The following is a 21,429-nucleotide window of genomic DNA, read 5'->3' on the forward strand; positions in this document are numbered from 1 at the left end:
TCACAACTTTTGTAACATTCAGTGGTTCACATTAACTTTCACAGCCGGCTCACAGTTTGGACACATTGACGTTCGTTTAAAACAATTTGTATTTATTTGTATTTATTTATTTAAAAGGGACAAAGCATTTACAAAAAGTACAATACACTTAAAGGGATATTTCAGGATTTTTGACATAGCGCCTCATTTCCTAGTTATCCAGATACATATATACATATATACATATATATATATATATATATACATTTTATATATATATATATATATATATATATATATATATATATTTTTTTTTTTTTAAATTCATGCAGTTCTTATATTTAAAGATTTTTGTGGTGCTAGGCTAGTGCAAGGCTAGCACATTTCTACAGTTTCAGCTAGCCTGCATTAAAAACAGTCCGACCCGCTCCACAGAGCACCTGAGGCAAATCACTTATAACACCAGACTAACCATATAAATGTGTCGCTAGAATAATTTCAACCATTTTGCATTTAAAATAACTTATATTTGAGCAGCATCAGCTTCGTGTTTTTATAAGCTTCGCAGCGGCGGAGTGATCTGCTAGAAAATAGTCCCTCAAAATGCGATCATTCATGTGATGCAGGTCAGTTATATTCCAAAAATTATTCTATCGACACAGACATTTATATGGTTAGTCTGGTGCCTCAGGTTTATTGTGGAGCGGGTCAGACTGTTTTTAATGCAGGCTAGCTGATACCGAAGAAATGTGCTAGCCTAGCACTAGCCTAGCGCCACGTAACTCTTCAAATATAAGAACTGCATTCATTACAAAAACATATCTCCAGTAATCAACAACACTGTGGATAACTAGGCAATGAGCCCCTTTTTATATTATAGCCAAAACTAATTTCCATCCTGTCCCCAACCGGACCAGGCCCGGCTACACACCACACACCACTCACTCAGCAAAGCATCAGTCGTCAACATCTGTTCACATCAGACCACATTTAGTGTCGAATTTAGGCAGAAATGTGAGAAATTCCAGTAAAGACAGAAAGACCTTATTCGGACATTCCTATTCCTGTTTTATGTGAGAAGTGCGGCAGAGGACTTCAGACCCCTTGTGGGCGAATATGTGGGCTGTAAATATTTGCTATTTCAGAGGATTCTCATGACATTGGCTTTGTCGGTAAAAGGAGACGCCCGTCCTGTCTGAGGTCAGTCCGATCAAGGCATAGCCAATCTATATCTGCGAGGAGCTTCATCCAAAGCGGAGACTCAGGACCTACAGAGGGGTGGACGCGGAGATGAAGGTAAACAAGCCCCAGGCCATTTTATTCATGGCAGTGTCTATGTTTTTGTTCATATCATGCACATACTGTACTGTAGTAGGATGTTGGTTTGAGAGAGAAGTAAATGATTAGTTACGAGGCGAATTTGATTAAAAATGTCACGTCATTATATATTGCTAATTAAACCTTTCCCTAACCTAATCCAAACCATTTTCAAAACCTTTTCCTATTGCTAAACTTAAAGGGACAGTGCGTAACATTTTGGACTGTTGCCATTAGTGCAAAACATGCTCCTATTGACCAGCTCGACACAAAAATATATTATTACTGCAGGGAATAATCAAAGAATGGATCTGGACGAGGACCTAAACCTGTTTTAATCTCAAATTCGGCTGACTTTAGTCACATCTCCATGGAGACGAGCTAGAGACGGACCCAAAAGTTACTGTCATGTCTAAGGAGAGCTGAGCCGCTCACAGAAAAAAACACATGTTTGTTTGTACATTTATGAGGTAGGAGAGGAAATGATAAATAAATGCTAGTATTTACATTTTATTCAGAAGTAAAATTCGACGCGGTGTGGCTTTAAGCTTTTTCCAACTCTTGACCCAAACCGTAACCAGTTAGACATTCTCCATATCAAACATATGTGACTGCGCTGTAGACGCTTTATGTATTTACTTTTATCTAATCAGTTCAATCAGTTATATACCAAATCTAATTATCACTTGCCAGCCACATTGTCTGTAGTATTTATATATACATTCATGCTTGCATATACAGTATTTAACAGGAAACTTCAAGAGTATTGTCTTCTGTGTCAGTGTTCCAGAATGCTGTCCACCGTGTGCGTGGTGCTGGCCATCTCCTCAGTGCTCAGCCTTCCAGTGGGGGACCAGGACCTGGACTCCGAGTTCGAAGAATGGAAGAAGAAATATGGGAAAGTGTACAGCGGGCCGGTCAGTGTCACAGAGAGTCGTCACTCCGCTATGTAAAGACCTCTAGTCAGTTCTTTGTTTGTTTTTTGGGGGGGGGGGGCTATATGCAACACCAATGTCATGAAGAAACATAACATTAAAGGCCATGTGTCTTTTTTGGTTTGTTAGGTGGTTGTGGTCCAATCTTACTTCTCACTTCTCACTGAAGCCCATTTCCCATGTTTCGGAGAGCAACACTGTCACAATATATTTTACTGCAAAATATAGCTCCTCCTTTCAAAAATAGTGTTCAGTTTCACCTCTGAAGTAGTTCCAAGTACCCCCTGCCACGTCCTTGAGTACCCAATAAGCAGCCTACTGTCGTTCACATTCACAATTGTAAAAAAAAAAAAAAAAAAAGGTTTCATAATGAATGCACAATTCTGTCTGATTATTGTTTGTTGTGTCAGGAGGAGGAGGCCAAGCGCAGGGAGATCTGGAAGGAGACTAAGAAGAGGGTGGAGGCCCACAACAAGGAGGCAGACCAGGGAGTGCACCCGTTCAGGGAGCGCATGACCTCTTCCAGTGACCTTGTACGTTATGAACTCACACATACAGGTGAAACTCAGACAATTAGAATATCATGAAAACGTGTATTTATTTCTGTATTTCAGCTTCAAATGTGAAACTAATTTATGATATTATAGACTCATGACATGCAAAGTGACATATGTCAAGCCTTTGTTGTGTTTTGACTTGCAGTCATAATGTTCTCGTTTTATTTGTGTTTTTTACAAGCTCTGAGCCATAATTATCAAAATTATCTCACTTTGCATGATGATTTTGGCTCACAGCTTGTAAAAAACACAAATTCAAAATCTCAGAAGGTGAAAAGGGACTATATATAGCAGGGGTGTCCAAACTTTTTTAATGGGGGGCCGCATATTGAAGTGTTCACGTAATGAAGTGCCGTAGATCAGTAGTTAGTGCTGCAAAACCTTCGACTAGCAGAGGTTTAAATTGTGCCCCACACCTCTATTTAAGCTTAAAACCTTCATGCCAGCTCTGTCTCACAGTAAAATGTTTGTTGTTAGGTTAGAATTGTATAGAATTATTACATTTCAAATAAAAAGGTCCATCTCTGGTGATGTGTACCGATACAGCAAGAGGCCGAGGGCCACCATAAATTGGTCTGAGGGCCGCATTTGCCCCCCGGGCCGCACTTTGGACACCCCTGATATATAGGGACTATATAGCAGACGAAAGTGTCACCCTTTCATCACACCTGCAAAGGGTCCCTGAGTCTTTAAATGGTCTCTCAGTGGTTCAGTAGAATTCACCATCATGAGGAAGACTGTTGATCTGACAGTTGTGCAGAAAACCATCATTGACATCATCATCATCATCAGGGCCCCAAATCGGATATGGAAAGAAGAGAAAGGTCTCTTGCTGCTTATCCAGTTTTGCACATGCCGTTTAGCACAATATTTTGGCATTAGATAAAACCAATTCAGTTATTATTTGGCCCGGACATTGACCTATAGATTTCTCAGAAAGTCACAGGGGTTAGTTTTTTTTTTTTTTTTCATCAGGGTTGTTATTGAGATTGATTTAATTTCATTTTTGATTTACCTCTTCAATGAAATGTGCCTATACAGTCATTTATAATATTGCATAGTAAAAACGAGAGAATATTATGATTAATTATGATGAACAATTGTTTGTGAGACAATGGTTTTCTGTCATCATTAATCATCAATGCAGCTGATTTTTGGATTGTACATGTCAAAGACGGGTCATCGGCCAAAATAATTATCTACAATAAATGTTTCTTGAGGCTTATCTCTTCTTCTTGTGCTCTTCAGATTTTGAGTGGTTTTGGTGAGTGACAGGAGCTCCATGGTGACGCTCAGGGGCGGGGCTTCAGACGTGAACAAAGTCAGCTGGAAGGACAGAAACCCAGTAAACAGGTCGGAGGAATAAATTGTGGGAGAAACTGAACTTCAGAGCGAGGCCTGTGCACCTCAAAGTAGCTCCACGAAGTTGGTCCCCCTTTAAATGCAATTTTATGTAAAAACTATGTCAATGGTTTGTGCTGTGAAAATGTTTTGTTTGTGTTGTTTTTGAGATACTGAAGTTTTGTTTTTTACTGAATTTTTGAATGAATTATGGGAGAAACTCAACTTCAGAGCTAGCCTGAGCCGAGGCCTGTGCACCTCAAAGTCGTTCCGCGAAGTTGGTCCCCCTTTGGGCAGCTTAGCCGAAATGTGCACCTTTGTCAAGATATGCACCCCCTTGTGCAAAACAAGATGCTCAGCACGAGCTACACAGACGCAATACGTCCGAATTGCTGCCGGTGTTTTGCCGATTCAGTTTGTAGCCTCGCGGGTCCCTTATTCTTGTGTGCGGCGTGCGCGTTGCCATGTGTAAAATAAAATGATGCGTCAATAATCCAGTACCAAATGAAAGATAGGGCTCTGCGGTTGACCCAGTTTGTGAGGGTTAGATACGCTGGTAGCTCGTGAGCGACGGGATGGGCACCCTGACCGAGTGCCACTGTTCAAGAGAGCACAACAAAGCTGTGCATATTATCATCATATTTCTTGTAACATTTCAATATACAATTTCTCATCACAGACTGAAGAAGAAAGCCCGGTGTCGTGCTTTAGGCTTCCTTCGAAGGACGTGGCCATCGAGATCGTTGTGAAGGTGAAGAACCTGACCGCTGAGCTGGAGCCCGTGGCGGGGAACTTCCCCAACGTGACCTTGGACGGAGACGTGGGGAAGAACAGCAGCATGGTCCCAAATGTCGGGGAGATCGAGAACCAATGAAAGGATGCAGAAGTTGTGCTCAAAGCCATACATAAAAGGGAAATAAATACAGGCATGTAGTATATTGTTGTAGGAGGGTTTTCCTTTTGGTGGAAAGTTGTTCAAACAGGTGTGTGTTTACTTTAGGGGCGCGCCTGCCTTTGCTTTGACAACAGGAAAGCTTTACATTGATAATCCACTGCTATAATTCACCTTATTCCGGAAGTTTGCGCTGCCATGAAGTGTGCCCGCCCCTTCACTCGTATTTGTTTACATTGGACTGGAGAAGTCCAGATAAAATCAGAAACTACACAAATACAAAGCCATTTTAGGCCACACAGAGAGACAGTGCAGTGTTGACAAATAAACATTTACATTTTACACAGATCAATCTACTAAACATCACATTTTAGCAGCAAATCTTTTCCCTCGTTCTCCGCTGAATGAGCAGACTTTGCACTCAGGTACTACAGGTGTGTCATTACAATGGAAGTGCTGATCCAAAGTAAAAAGAGGCAAAAGTGGGAACGGGGCAGAATAAGGTGAATAGCTCTGTCTTAATGAATTAATAAATAAATTGAACTGATGTTTTTCTGAGAGTTTTCTTTGTTTTTATGTGCAACACACAAAAGGCAAGGCAAGTTTATTTGTAGAGCACAATTCATACACAAAAGAGTTCAAAGTGCTTTACAGTTGCATAAAATTACAAGAAAGCAGATAGAATCAATCTGTAAAAAAATCAATATAAAAATGTATTATTATTATTATTATTATGTATTAATAACAGTAAAAAGCAAGAGTGTAGATAAAATACTTTCAGTGTCATATGCAAAAAAAGTGTTTTCAGCCTGGATTTGAACATTTTCAGAGTTGAGGTCTGTCTCACATCCTCATGAACACTGTTCCAGATTTTAGCTTTCGCCTCAGCGTGTTTAGTCCTGACTCTGGGAGCCACCAGGAGACCCCTCCCTGAAGTTCTCAGTGCCTGAGATGGTTCATACGGCTCTAACATGTCAGAAATGCTGTTTTATATTCTATTCTCTGAGCGACAGGAAGCCAGTGTAGACACCAGAGCACTGGACTAATATGGTCGAATTTCCTGGTTCTGGATGTACTAACCTGCTGGAGACAAATGCATGGCCACGTTTGGTTTTGACACTCTTTACAAAAACTGTGCAAAACCTTAACAAACACAACAGAACAAAACAGACAGAAATGAAAGGACATACATAGCTTCATAAATAAATGCATGTATGTGTGGCAAGAGGAGGGAGGTGTCATACATATCACATGTTCATAATCTTGCTTTTTGACAGTGAGAGGAAAAAGTGAGTACACCATTTGGAATCTCTCACATTTCTGCCTAAATTGGTTATAAAATGTGGTCTGATCTTTACCAAAATCACAAAAAATGAGGAAAATGAATCCTATGTTTATTGGCCATAACATGTAAACATTAAAAGGACAGAGTGGAATAAGTAAGTGAACCCTTGGATTCAATAGCCGGCTGACCCTCCTGTGGCAGCAATACGTTTCCTGTAATTGCAGATGAGACGATCAGGATGAATCTTGGACCATTTGCTCTTTACAAAACTGTTATAGTTCAGCGAGATTTCCTGAGATGTCTGGTGTGAATCTTGGAACCACAGTGCTGAACTCTCCATTTATAGACAACATTTCTAACCATGGATTAATGAACATCAAGACTTTTAGAGATGGTTGTGTCACCTTTTCCAGCTTTATACAAGTCAATAATTCTTGATCGCAGGTCTTCAGAGAGCTCTTTTGAGCGAGGCATTTTGCACATCAGACAATGTTTCTCAATAAAAAACAATTCTTAACTCATGTGTGTGTTGGATATACATAATTGGAGAAAACCCGCCTCAAAGCTCATTGCGTCTAGTCTCCCATCTTGACTTATAATTTTCTTTTATTTAAGTAAATCTGCACATACACAAACACATACACATTTTTTTTTCTTTTTTACAAAACACACACATTCCTACATAATCTCCCATGCACTGACGAATGCTTTTTATTTTGCTTGTTCGCAAATCGCGAATACAAGTGGTCGAAATGAGTTTCCTTCGCAGGGTGGCTGGGCGCTCCCTTCGAGATCAGGTGAGGAGCTCAGTTACCCGGGAGGAGCTCGGAGTAGAGTCACTGCTCCTTCACGTTGAAAGGAGCAGCTGAGGTGGCTCGGGCATCTGTTCCGGATGCCTCCTGGTCGCCTCCCGCGGGAGGTGTTCCAGGCATGTCCTAGTGGGACAAGACCTCGTGGAAGACCCAGGACACGGTGGTGGGACTATGTCTCCGAGCTGGCCTGGTGTCGCCTCGGGGTCCCCCCAGAACATCTGGAGGAGGTGTGTGTGGATCGGGAAGTTTGGGCATCTCTGCTGAGACTGCTGCCCCCGCGACCCGGCCCTGGATAAAGCGGAAGAAAATGGATGGATGGATGCTTGTTGTCACCTCTCTGTTTAGTATAGTGACTGTCGCTACGACGCTTCAATCAGAGCTGCAAGCTGTTCTTTTTACCACTTTGTGAGCGAGGATGAGCTCTCTCTGAAGGAGCCCACTGCAAGCATTGGGCCAATTACGGCTGCCATCGTTGCAACCGACGACCTTATGCAGTACAAATCTGGTAAGTGATCAGGTCTCTCATAAGAGCTGGCAGTACAGGGCTTTCTCCCTCAGGTCATACGCCAATGTACAGTGGTATGCATAAGTATGGGCCCCCTTTTTGACATTTTGGCTAGAACACAAAAAAATGGCTAGAACAAGCCATTTTTGACAGAAAACAGCAAACAGGACTTCTTTATGGTTTTTGCCAGAAGCCTCCAGTGTACGACTAATAGTTGTCCTGTGGACAGTTTCCCCCACCTGATCTGCCTCATGAGTCATGACCCAGTGGCATATTGGTTGTTCGCCAGGTTGCTGAACTTACAGTAAGTTGTGCCCACATGAGGATGATGTCACAGACTGGACAGCCAAAATGACACCCTCTCCCCCTCTCCAGCAAAGAGAATCTACAATTTGTAAAACACGCATTATTTATGTATTTATTTTAGCTCTTGGTAGCATTGGACTCCTTCTGTTGTGCGCAAACACCCACCAGCCCATGCTTTGACACGCTTTACGCATCTGCCTGCCAGTCTGCACCACGCAGCGCCACTTTTTAAGCTCTCAGCCCCCAGACACAATAAAAGCGTAATTATTGTACTTTCCTTTCCTTCCTTCCTTGTACTTGTCTGATACAGGGAAAAGAAAGAGCGTGTCCAAAAAAGAAGCGTCGATACGTCACCGTGACGTCATGTGACTCGTGCGTGTGGATCTGGTAAACAGGAAGTGAGATGTCAAATGTCAGGGCACGAAAACCTTTGCCTGACAAGACAACTAAGTATTTTTTAATCACGTAGAAGATCAAACGACCTCGGATTTTCCTATTCCTGTTGTTAGTTTTGTTTTTTGTTAGAAGTGCAGCAGAGGACTTCAGACTCGTGAGGGTAAATATGTGGGCTGTAAATATTTGCTATTCAAGATAATTCTCCTGAACTTGGCTCTTTCGACCGTTCGGTCTGAGGTCAGTCCGAAGTTTCTTCATCCAAGGCAGATAGGCTAAAACGAGAAGCTTCATCCAAAGCAGAGACTCCGGATCTCCAGAGGAGTGGACGCAGAGATGAAGGTAAACGAGCTTCACTGGATTAATGTCAGTGTTTATAGAACCGACTGCTAAAACTCTTCATGCTATTTTACCGTCTCCTAATGATGCGTAAAAAGACGTGCAGTGACCAAGGGTTAACACCACTTTTTTTGTCTTGAACAGTTAAACATGTTTTTTTTGTGTTCATTGCTTTGAAAGATAAAATGCATGATCATTTGACAAACTTGATAAAAAAAAAATCCACATCATTATATATTACTCAATTAACCTGAACCTAACTTTTTCTAACCTTAACCTCAGTTGTTTCTAAACTTTGCTTTTTCCAACTCCTGGACCAAATGTTAACCAGGTAGATATTATCCATATCAAATATATTTGACACTGAGTTTATGTATTCATTTATCTATTCTGTTCAATTCAAAGAATATAAATCAAATCAAATTATGACTTGCCAAAAAAAACACATGGTCTGTACAGTATTGGTTCAGGTGAACACGGAAAAATAAAATCTCGTGAAAGGTTCATTTATTTCTGTAACACAACTTAAAATGTGAAACTAATATATGATATAGACTCATTGCAAAGTGACATATGTCAAGCCTTTGTTTGTTATTATTTTGATGATCATGGCTTACAGTTCATTTTCAAAAATATTCTAATTTAATGAGATTTTAAATTTGGAGTTTTTACAAACTGAGCCATAATAATTAAAATAATAGCAAACAAAGGCTATACATATCTCACTTTGCATGTAATGAGTCTCATATATTAGTTTCACAGTTTAAGTTGAATTACAATTACTGAGTTTTAGCTGTACATTCATGTGTGCATGTATTAAACAGGAAACTTCAAAAGTACTATTGTCTTCTGTGTCAGTGTTACAGAATGCTGTCGGCCGTGTGCGTGCTGCTGGCCATCTCCTCAGTGCTCAGCCTTCCAGTGAGGAACCAGGAACTGGACTCCGAGTTCGAAGAATGGAAGAAGAAACATGAGAAAGTGTACAGCGGGCCGGTCAGTGTCACAGAGAGTCGTCTCTATCCCATGTACAGACGTCTAGTCAGTTCTTTGTATGTTTGGGGGGCCCTAAATGCAACCAGCCTGGCATGAGCCAGACTGATCCTCCATGTTAAGAGGTACATGGGGATGGAGTCTGGGATTGTGCGATTTAAATGTTGCTGACTCCGCGCCAGGTTCCCCCGCAACCAAAACAGTGAAGATGGCGGCTGCGACACAGCGATCTTTAAACAGTGACTTTTCTTCTGTTTTAAATGAGCTTAAAGCCACAGCAGGACATGCCTACATCTTACATCTTAGGAGGGCCAGGGTGACTCTTTTTGCAATCCCTGGATGTTTTGGAAGCCGTTATGCATTGACTTTTTTCATTTAATTTTTTAAATTCTTTTTTCATGGTAATGCAACATAAAATACCACAACAACAATCCAGCAAACAAAACAAAGAAATAAGAGCAGGAGTAGGATGATGACGTCTTATAAACCCCTACCCCATTCTTATATTAAAGTTACAAATTAGATCAGGCCTCACCACCAAATAACAATAGCCCAGATCAGATGTAATCAACCTTCGATTTGAACAATTTTCTTTTTTTAAATTATTATGATTATGATTATTATTATTAATTCTGCTAAAACAATGGTGCAATGGTGACAATAGTATCAACGGAATGAGAAAAGAGCAGCGTTGCTTCTCTTTTGTCAATAGTGGCAACGGAAACAACAATGAGGCCATCAAACCACACAACACACACCACATATACACACACACATGTATACAGGCATGCGTGACCTCCCACAGCTGCCCACCTCCCTGCACTTTCTTTTACTTGTAATTTCTGAAGATGAGGAGGCTGTCGATGCTTCATTGGTTAAATTTGCGGCTTTTTGCCATTTGTATAAAAGGGATAATCTGTTCCAAATGCCTGAGCACTGCCGCACAAGTTTTGCACTTGGTTTCGCAGCAATTTAAAGTCAGTCCTAACACCGCAAACCTTTCAGAAGGATTTTTTTCTTTCATAAATAAGCACTGTACTTGTGAGTACCCCGCGTATTTGCATATTTGTACGACAAAAACAGCAGTAATCCTCCACCGGAGCATTTACTCGACTGTATGTCGGGTTTGTTTGTGGATTACAAACAGTCATGGCGGCGTAAACACAAAGCATAAGTCGCCTTTTTTTACCATTAAAACACAAAATATCGAAAATCGAGATTGATGAATATGGGGGAAGTAACCATGATTATTTTTTTCCAAAATTGCCAAACCCTAACCACACCTTGAGTTTAAGAGAGCAACTCAGTCACTGTAATGTAAACCGGTGGTTCCCAACATCTTTTTTGTCTTGCGGACCCCTTGGAGCCTTCAGTGTTCGTCCGTGCAGTCCCTGCTTTAACCTCTTACCGAGCGCATTTTCTCCAGTTCGGTTTTGCATGAATCTTGAAGGCTTCATGAGCGTAGAGCTTACAGCATATAGGCCAGTGTGACGCCTCATTTGAAAGCTAAGACCTACAAAACTAATCATAGCTTTCTTGTTGCGTTGTTGCCGCTTTAAAGCGTTTCTGTCGGGGGCGTTTTGTCACTATTTTGTCACTTTTTTCATTGTGTTATTGTTGCTTTTCCCGCACGTTTTTGTCGCTTCTTTGTTGGTTTTTCATCCTGGTCCTTGTCACTGTTTTGATGCTATTTTGCAAGAAGCTTTCAGATTTGGGTAAAGCCAAACAAGGGAGAATGTGCTCGGTTCAGGTGGGGATTAAGAGGTTAGGGATGTTGCTGTTTGTTTTGACAGCACTACATGCAAGTAAAAAGACAGACTATACATTTTACTGCAAAATATAGCTCTTCCTTTCAAAAGTAGTGCTCAGTTTCACATCTGAAGTAGCTCCACGTTCCTATGTCTTCAAGTCAATGGCCGCTGGCTGCCCTGCTTTTTGACCACAAACGTGGGGGCCGCCATTGCTCCGCCGTTGCTGCAGTACCTCCATATCGCCGCTAGGCCCCCATTGAAAAGCATTGGACTTTAGACACGTTAAAAACTACTTTAAAGCCTGGTTTCAATTGTTTCAACGCTAGACTAGACTAGATCTTCCTCCTGAGATAACGCTGGGTTAATAACAATATATGAAACCAGGCTGGTTTTCGTAATATGATTTTTTGAAATCTCGTATTTAACGAGGCTCGGACTGTTAGCATTGGAGCAGCGCGAACTACACGTCACGCAAGGGCCGAGTCTACGGTGAAAATCCCGCCCGTATGTCCTTTTTAGGAACATGCTTCGTCAGAGCTGGGGAGGGGGAGCCTGTAAATCCGCCATGAATTGCCCCACGGCCGTGGTCATTCTGGTAAACGGGGAGGAGTGAGCATAAGACGTCCATTATTTTCTACAGTCTATGCTTCAAGTACCCCTAGGGGTCCCCGTACCCCTGGGGATGATGTAAACTATAAACTACTGTAGGTCACAATTGTTAAAGAGAAGCGCACAAAGGTTGTTTTATTCTTGTTATGTGTGCTCTGCAATACACGGCTGAACAAAAATTTGGATTATGTCTGATCATTGTTTGTTGTGTCAGGAGGAGGAGGCCATGCGCAGGGAGGTCTGGGAGGAGACTAAGAAGAGGGTGGAGGCCCACAACAAGGAAGCAGACCAGGGGCTGCACACGTACTGGCAGGGCATGAACCAGTTCAGTGACAAGGTACAGTAAGTTATGTACTTATTTAAATGGATACAAGAGTATCCAAAGGCAGCAGAAACCGACAAGTTCATAGTTCCGCAGCATTACCAATCTACCGATAAACAAACAACATGAATCAGGGTTGTTATTGATTTAAAATGAAAGCCTTTTGAGTTTAACTCTTCAATAAAATGTAGCTAATGTATAATACTGTGTAATGAAAAAAATACATTATGATTAATTATTATGAACAATTATTTGTAACAAAGCGACACAATGTTGTTCTGTCATCATTCTGTCATCACGTATCATTAAAGCAGAACTTGGTCTCTGGCCAGAAAACCACCCTTGCAACATTCCCTGCACCAAGCTGCGAACGCAATACACAATCACGAAGAAGAAAATAACAGACTAGCAGGCAAAGCTAGCTGTGGGCTAGCACCACTTTTACAGTATTTACAGCCAAGTTTGAGTGGAAAAAAAAATCTCCCTATTGGGTTGTGGCACAATGTACAATATCCCTCTCTCCCATTGTCTTTTCTCAGCGTAGTATTGCTCTCACGGACATTTAAAGGGGCTAGACGCAAGTAAGCCATTTTATACTCATTACTGCCACCTCAGGTCATACGTGTAACTGCACCTCGTGCATGACGGCAATTCGGACCCGAAGTAACACTGTTTTTAGTAGGGATGCACGATAATATCGGCCGCCGATAATTACCAGCATTTATTGGCATTTTGGCGCCATCCCTGATAAGCCGATCAAAAAAAAATTCGGCCGATATTTAGGCCCGATAATTATAAGCTCAAATTACCTTGAATTTGCGGCTCCAGCTCGCTGCCTTTCTCTCGGCGGCGGCGCCCCGCACGTCCTGCAGCCTGGAGCTGCTGCAGACTCAGGACAGCACGTTTACAGCAGCAGATATACGCTCTCCGCGGCCGACTTCTGCACGGTTTTAGCTGAAAAATACGACGAGTATTCCAGCGAAACAGCGCTGTGCAGGCGCTCTCCGCGAAGGAAGAGTTTTTCGACTTTTTACATCGAAGTAACGTCAACAGTAGCACCGCAACAAAATGAGAAAAAGACGAGAAAATGTGAACCGTGGACCCGCTCACATACCCTGTTACTGGAACAGAGCGGAGCCTAAAAACCCATGTATTATCTTCGTATTTCTGATAAAATAAACACGATAGCCCCCCTGCGGTTGAAGCGCTATGAACAAGAGAAGTTTTACATTGATGAAATGAGCCGCGCTGCACGTGTTTTTTTACCACACGAGGCACAAATGCATAAATGAGCCCAATGCAGGAGAGAGTCTTGTTTTTGTGCTGTATTATCGTATTATTCAAACTTGAATCTGTCACAGATTTGGCATCACTTCTCTCTCATGTCAGACACGCCTCTAGACTCAGTGAAATACTATAATACTGTCTATATTCCAGTATTGTAAATGAGAATTCATTAATTCATGATGTCAACAAAAAGAAAAATACTAGGAAGGAAGTAGCAGTAGTAATATTATTCTTTATTCTTTTGTAATATTACTTTTTTTTTTTTTTTAAATAAGATGTGACACAGATGAACAGAGACAGACCTGCTCAGATGATGGAACTGTAAAAAACCAGAGCTTAAGGAAAAGGTGGAGACCCAAACATAAATGTGTCTTATTAGCTCAAATTAGCCTGGGGGTGTACTCACTTATTCCACACTGTCCTGTGAATGTTTACATGCTATGGCCAATAAAAATATGATCAAATGTAAATGTTTGGGTGGTGTTAAGGCAGACACTTTTTACTCATTCTTGTGATTTAAATAAACCTCAGACCACATTTTATGAGCAATTTAGGCAGAAATGTGAGAAATTGCAAGCGGTGTACTCACTTTTTGCCGCTTATTATCTCTTCATTTCTTGCTCTTCAAATGTTGAGTGGTTTTGGCGAGTGACAGGAACTCCATGGTAACACTCGGAGGCGGGGCTTCAGACTTGAACAAAGTCAGCTGTTTGGGCTAACAACAACAAATTCATTTTTGGATATAAACCGATTGAACAGGCCCGAGGGATGAATTATAGGTCTACCGGTCTCCTCCTCTTCATCTGCACTCTCTCTTCCTCCGGTGTTTCAGAATGTATGTGTCAATCCAGGACCAAATGCAAGATATTTTGGTTTTTGGGGGCTAGCTACTGGTAGTTTGTGATCAACGTGAAGGGCACCCCTGACCTAGTACCGTTGTTTGTTCTAGAAAGCACAAAAAAGCTTATTGCATATTATCATATTTCTTCTAACACTTCAATAATTAAAATTTCTCATCGCAGACTCACGAAGAGAGACAGAAGGGGTGTGTTTTGCCTCCACTGAAGGACCTGGACGGAGAGATGGAGACCGTGGCGGGGAACTTCACCAACGCAGCCTTAGACGGAGACGTGGGGAAGAACAGCAGCATGGTCCCAAATGTGGGGGAGATCGAGAAGCCATGAAAGGATGCAGAAGATCACGCTTAAAGCCATGAAACACAAGTTTTCACTAAACTGTAGGAGTTCTTATTTGTGGAACATTGTTCATGCTTTGCCTTGATAATCCACAGCACTGATAACACTGTCTGTTTAGTTGCCCTTGTGAGAAATATAAAATCTGCCGTGTTGGCTTTAATAGTGCAAAGAGCATTTAATCAAATAATAAATAAATCATTGATCATTTGTTTATGATTTTCTGAGAGTTTTACTTGTTTTTTATGGTTTAGTTAATTAGTTTAATGCCTGACAAAACACACCAGTTCAAGAAAAAGAATCCTCAATATCTAAAAACACAGCACTAAGTTTACTGTGAGGATGTCGAAGTGCTCCTCAGGTATTATTGCGCCTTACAATATAGTTCCGCTTTTTATCCGCTGAGAAAATCCACATGTTTTATTTTGTGTGACTCGACTTGGATCATGTAAACACTCATGTATTTAAACAGGGAAAACGTGGAAGAGCTTGGTCGCTTCAAACTTCACGCCCGTTTGGCCCCATAGAGGAGAGGAGGAGAGGCTAAGTGCTAACAACATCTTTGGTCTTTTTGCATTTCATTTCACAGCTTTTGTAACATTCAGTGGTTCACATTAACTTTAGCGCATTAGCGTCCGTTTACAACAATTTGTATTCATTTGTATGTTGTATTTATTTATTTAAAAGGGACAAAGCATTTACAAAAAGCACAATATACTTAAAGGGGCTATATCATGCTATTTTAGCCATTCCAAAGTTAAGTATAGGCATTTATATGATATATTGTACCTCTACCATTATGGAACACTCATTTTTGTGATAAATATAAGTGTTTTCTGGAGGTATTTTTCAAACCCGGAAGACACAACGCTTCGATTCAGTTAACTCCGCCCCCTCTCTCCGCGCATAAAACTTTACCGTAATATAAATAAACAACAATAAGTGAAGTTACTTCACGATGCAGTTATACGGAGTTGACATCTGCAACACAGCTTCATAAATGGCTAACACACATGCTAATATGCTAACACACAAGCTAACCCGCGTTTGGATTCACTCACCGCTCTGGTCCATCGCTGTTTACATTGTGGGACTTGCGTTGGTTATAAAAGTTAATCCACTTTGATTCTGGCGAAGGTTCACCAAACATCCATCAGTGACAGTCACAGAAAAACAACATTTTGGCTGATAGTCGCTGAATCCCGGAGAAAAAAACAGCTGAGTGGCCTCTTCCTGAAAAGGGTGAAATATAAACTCCTCGTCCTCGTAGCCAAACGCGCTTCTTTTTCTCCGTCCGTGACATTATCGTTAGTTAAGAATAAAAAACAGGTGTCCAGAGTAGGTAACGAGCTCCATCTTCACAGCTGCAGCGCAAACATGACTGATCTGTTCAGACGCTCAGGGGTGTTTGTTTTGGCCTCAGCTGACCTGGAAGCACTTCGGGCACATCCTTTTTTTCTTTTTTCTTTTTTCTTTTTTTTTCCATTTTTTACTCTTTGTTTCTCTCTTACGACAGAAATAATGAAAAAGCTGTTTTACAAATTAAAATCAGGCCGTAAGCATAGAATTAAGACATTACATTACAGACGTTGAGCACTTCCGTTCCGTTGTTACGACACAACTGAACACTCAGCCGTTCACCAGGAGAGGGAGGAGCCTCAGAGAGCAGGATTCAGGAGGATTACTGAGAGCTGCGTGAATGAAGCCACAAACCACTCTGGGGGTGTTTTTGATAAGGAAATAGCATAACAACATGGCTAAAAGCTCCAAAAAGTCGATTTTGCATGATATAGGACCTTTAAAGGAATAGGCCACCGTTTTTACATACTGAGATATGTTCTTACCTTAGCTTTGACGAGTTCTTTAGGACCTGTCTGATCTTCCCCCGTGCCTTCAATCACGTAAACACAGCGCAGACGGCGTTAGCATTTAGCCTCTCCCTCTCTCCTCTATAGCTCCAAAACAGGTCAAGATAGAAGCTACCAAGCTCTTCCACATTTTCCCTATTTAAATATGGTTACGTGAAGTGTTACACTACAAAGTATAATTACACAAAATTAAACAATGTGGATTTTCTAAGCGGATAAAAGGGAGGACTATATTGTAAGGCGTAATAATACCAAGAGTAGTTCGAAATCCGCGCAGTAATCTTCACTTTACTGTGCGGATGCCAAATTACTCAAATTACTTAAAGGGTTTTGTTTGATAAGTTAAAGCAGTACTAAGTAACGTGTTTACCTTAAATCCTTTCCGTAGTCCCTGTGGGGGTAATAGTAACAAGTGTTTATGGGATGATTGGAGGGTCTTTCATCTCCCCCTGGTGTCTCTGGACAGAAAACCATGTTTGCAACTTGACTGCCACCGGACCGGAGCACCACTACACACTAATAGAATCACGAAGAAGAAGCTAACATTCTAACGGGCAAAGCTAACTGCGAGCTAACGTCACTTTAAACAGTATTTGCAGCAACGTTTGAGTGAAAAAAAATATTTCCATTGTACAATTGGATGCACAGTATCCCTCTCTGCCTTCGCCTTTCCTGTCAGCGTAGTATTTACTCTCCAAGACAATATGTTAAAAAATCGTAACTTGCTACTACACCTGCAGTTGCGCTTATGGCCTCTAGGGGGAAGAGTTACTTAGTACTGCTTTAAGGGTACTACTTCAAGTCCAACTGAACTTTAGCCCTATTCTCTATAATGGGATTTTGCTGATTTTCACCTTCTGTAGAGCAGACTCCAAGACTCTGATTGATTACACAGAAATATTACATTTACTCTAGATTTTCTCCAGTAATGCTTCACTATTTCAGTTGTTGTTGTTCACTAGTTCAGTAGTTGGAGGGCAAGTGCCAATACAATTCAATTGGAGAGAAAACAGTTTTGCAAAGATATTTCCCAAATGAAGATGTATACATATTTTCCCTGATCATTATTTGACAGTGATTGGGTTCACAAAGCTCCTGCCACATTATTCATATGGCTGAAAGTCCTTAAGACTGACATGTTTTTGAATATTGTCCAATAGTTCATTTGCGCTGGAATAGAGGACTTTGAACGTTGTGACAGTTTTTGTTTCATATGAATTGGTCTTGGAATTACAGAGAAATTAGCAAAAAAAAAGAAAAAAAGAAATCTGCATTTTGATGATTAGTTACTGCCAATGGAATTTTCAGCTGCCCTCCACCTCAGTTTTACACTAGGCTATATCGAGGTCATTTATGTACGGCCCCTCCACACGCTCCTGACAGAGGGCGCTGACGACCTTTGGCTCCGTGGTCGAATGTTCTCTGAGTCAATATCGCTCAAAGCTCATTGCGTCTAGTCTCCCATCTTGGCCAGAACTTATAACTTTATTTTATTTAACAAAATCTGCACAAACACATGCACATTTTTTTTTCTTTTTTACAAAACAGACATTTTGACGTAATCTCCCATGCACTGAATAATGCTTTTTATTTTGCTTGTTGTCACCTCTCTGTTTAGTATAGTGACTGTCGCTATGACGCTTCAATCAGAACTGCTAGAAGCCTCCAGCCTCCAGTGTACGACTAATAGTTGTCCTGTGGACAGTTTCCCCCACCTGAGCTGTAGCTCTCTGCAGTTCATCCAGGGTCATCATAGGCTTCTTGGTAACAGCTCTGGTCAGTGCTGCCTGAACATTTGTGTTGAATATTTTCCATGTGTTGTTTCCTCTCAGGTGTGTTCAGCAGTACCAGTTGTACCAAGCCCCTTAACCACGGAGTGCTGCTCGTCGGTTATGGCACAGATGACACTTCTGGGCTGGACTACTGGCTGATCAAAAACAGGTGAGATATATTTACATATTTACAACAGTGTCATGATCAGTATTAGCTTCTGTGTAGACTGCCTTCATTATCTACTTTTACCTGTAGTATTTATTTACAGATGGTCTAGTGAACTCTTTTCTTTCTTTCATTTGCAGTTGGGGAGAAGATTTTGGCGAAAGCGGCTACCTCAGATTGGCACGGAACAAGAATCAAATGTGCGGCATCTCGCAGTATGCAGTCTACCCTCAGTAAACGACGCAATAGAATATATCAGAAATATAGAAAATTCTATGATCATTCTTCCACTGGTTAAACTCTGTCAATTGAATCTTTTTTCGATCAAAATCATTCCTTTGTTATAAGGATGCCATCTAGATTTAACTAGTTGCAAACCGAATCTTCAAAAATTCTTGAATGTCTCGTTTGTAATCAATACAAAGTCACTGTACTTTTTGTGTGATCATTTTTAAAGCTACCTTCAACACGCCCAGCATCAATTGTTCAGTCTCAGAGCGCCTCAACAACTGCAATAAGAATGTATCCATCGACTGTGTTAAGTCAGCTCTTTAGCCACGAGATCTTTAGTGTGTGCGTAATGTGAATTCTGGAGATTTACAGTAAACTCTCAGTGTGAACCTCCCTCGTAACCAACTCACTGGCCGTCAGTGCTTTTGCGTAATGCTCCTTGTGAGTCAGACGAGCACTTTACTGGACATCCATGATTTTAATACATTTCAAAACATCCCTTGTGACGCTCTGGCCAGCGGACTATATAAACCACCAAACTACACGCCTAAAGGCAACTTCAACAATGACCTCCACAAGGAAAGGTAAGAACACACTGATCTTTTCACTGAAGGACCCTCATCTTTGTTGAGCCTGGCTAACTAAAGCGGATAGCCAACTTTATTGACAATAGCTGAATGTTTTAGGACAGACCAATTGCTTGCTTTTATTATTGCAAAACTAGACACAGTAATACACCTTATGTGTGATTTTGGCAGCTCTGTAATAAACAGAAGTGAAATAGATGACGATCAAAAACTTGTGATCTGGACATTTCATATATATTTTGGCGTTTCTTTTCTTTTTTGTATAGTCCAAAAGGGCGTGGTGTTGCGTGGCTAACATCTGTAAACCCAACACTTCTCTCTCTCTGGAGCGCGCTTGCCAAAGCAGAGCAGCTTCCTGTGTACAGATCGAAACAGTTGAGATTTTAAATGTTACTCTGAGTTTTTAAATGGTTAAAATCGGCCCAAGGACGGCTGAGAAACATCCGGGTTAAGACTTCAATCGGAGGACCAGGCTGTTTAAATGCACACGCCACAAAAAGCGATCGATAACACGCGTTTTTTCAAAACGTGTCAACAATGTTGTCGCTGAAAATTGGCTTGAAACAAATGTATTTAGGCATTTGCCTCTTCACATAACGTTAATGTCTGTCCAGAGAGTAGAGAGGAGGAGACGAGGTGAGGAGGAGAGGAGTTCATAAAAAGAGTAGTCGATAAAACACTACATACAACATTATCTCCGAATCCCCCAAAAAATCAGTGATTTTGATCAAAACTAGCCTCTGTTTAACTAAGATTTCTCAGGAACCGAGGCACGTAGAATTAAACTGTTTTCACCTACGGAGAGCATAGATTCTTGTCTTGTCAAACGAGCTATTGCAATACCATAGAACAGGGGTGGCCAACCCGCGGCTCTCGAGCCGCATGCGGCTCTTGGCCAATCAGAGTGCGGCTCTTTGCATGATTGGAGATGTTTAATACAATGCAAAATAATTGGTAAATATTTCCCATAAACTAACAGTCTTTGACCAAAAATCCAACCATCGTCCTACAGACCCTGTTTCCATCTCTACATGAATGAGAGTCTGTATCTCCCTCCTTTTCAAGGCGGTGTGTAAAAGGTGCCCGTGCAGCCTCACTCAAAGCGGGATGTAGGTTAAACAGGCAGGCAGATCGTGGCACTAGGATCAGCTTCTGTGCTTTTCAGATTTCTGAATGGAAAAAAGCGGAGCTCTATTGTAGCTTATGATGCGAAGCGCAACATCGTAACGCGGAAATACGCAAAGTCATGACTTTTCTTTCACACGTGCTATAACTGTAACAGATGCAACTTAAAACAGACTCTCAGACGTCCTCTAGAGGCTCCTGGTTAAAGTTCATGAACTTTGTGCAGCCTAGGGTGCGTTCTCTGCACAGTCCAGTCAGGACGAAGCTGCAGGCCCTGAGCGCACAGGCCAGGGGCGGATCAGAGGAGGGGGCTCAGTGGGCAGGGCCCCACATACAAACACACCCCAGCATTAAAAAAGAATAAAATAATAATAGTAATAATCTAATTCTGTCTCAGTCAGAACAGGAAACACAAAATGTCATTTAATATACATGTATTTCAATCTTGTTGAGGAGTAAAACCATTCAATCTAACACAATTATAAAAAAAACAAAAAAAAAACAAAGGCATAAAGTTATAGTTTATTGTGATTAAATAAAACGGTCACATTCTATTTAATCACAATAAACTACCGCCCCGGAATCTCGCTAATGGTCGGTGCCTTTGTGGCTCTTCACAGGATCAAGGTTGAAAATTTCGGCTCTTGGTCTCTGACTGGTTGGCCACCCCTGCCATAGAATATGCAGTGGTGCTACAAATATCGTGAAAAACGGTCTGGATTGTTGGCACTCTACAGCTAAATCCTCAAAACAGCGCGGCACTCAATGTGTTAATATAGATGGAAATCCTAATGGCTCATTAACACATGTCTTTGCACCTTTGGTTACCACTATGTCTTATTTTGCATCACCTCTGTTGTCACAGGC

At 41.3% G+C, this 21,429-nt stretch overlaps 2 protein-coding genes across 3 annotated transcripts; both read left to right on the forward strand.

Annotated features, from left to right (window-relative positions):
- The first annotated feature begins 1,051 nt into the window (after nt 1-1,051).
- On the forward strand, nt 1,052-14,874 carry LOC306967077 (protein CTLA-2-beta-like). 2 transcript variants are annotated; one of them, XM_079561985.1, is made up of 5 exons: nt 1,052-1,179; nt 8,563-8,664; nt 9,520-9,654; nt 12,226-12,348; nt 14,643-14,874. In XM_079561985.1, exons 2-5 carry the CDS (start codon nt 8,659-8,661, stop codon nt 14,802-14,804), a joined length of 426 nt encoding a protein of 141 aa, XP_079418111.1. In that variant the 5' UTR covers nt 1,052-1,179; nt 8,563-8,658; the 3' UTR covers nt 14,805-14,874. The 2 variants fall into 2 exon arrangements, with proteins under 2 accessions (XP_079418111.1, XP_079418110.1); XM_079561984.1 differs by lacking the exon at nt 1,052-1,179 and having other exon boundaries at nt 8,489-8,664.
- On the forward strand, nt 1,221-5,003 carry LOC306966759 (protein CTLA-2-alpha-like; the record flags this gene model as incomplete). Its single annotated transcript, XM_079561573.1, has 4 exons — nt 1,221-1,275; nt 2,079-2,213; nt 2,642-2,764; nt 4,809-5,003. Exons 1-4 carry the CDS (start codon nt 1,270-1,272, stop codon nt 5,001-5,003), a joined length of 459 nt encoding a protein of 152 aa, XP_079417699.1. The 5' UTR covers nt 1,221-1,269.
- Nucleotides 14,875-21,429: the final 6,555 nt, after the last annotated feature.

This window comes from Gobius niger, assembly GCF_951799975.1.
Source record: "Gobius niger genome assembly, chromosome: 8".
In the NCBI taxonomy this organism is placed as follows: domain Eukaryota; kingdom Metazoa; phylum Chordata; class Actinopteri; order Gobiiformes; family Gobiidae; genus Gobius; species Gobius niger.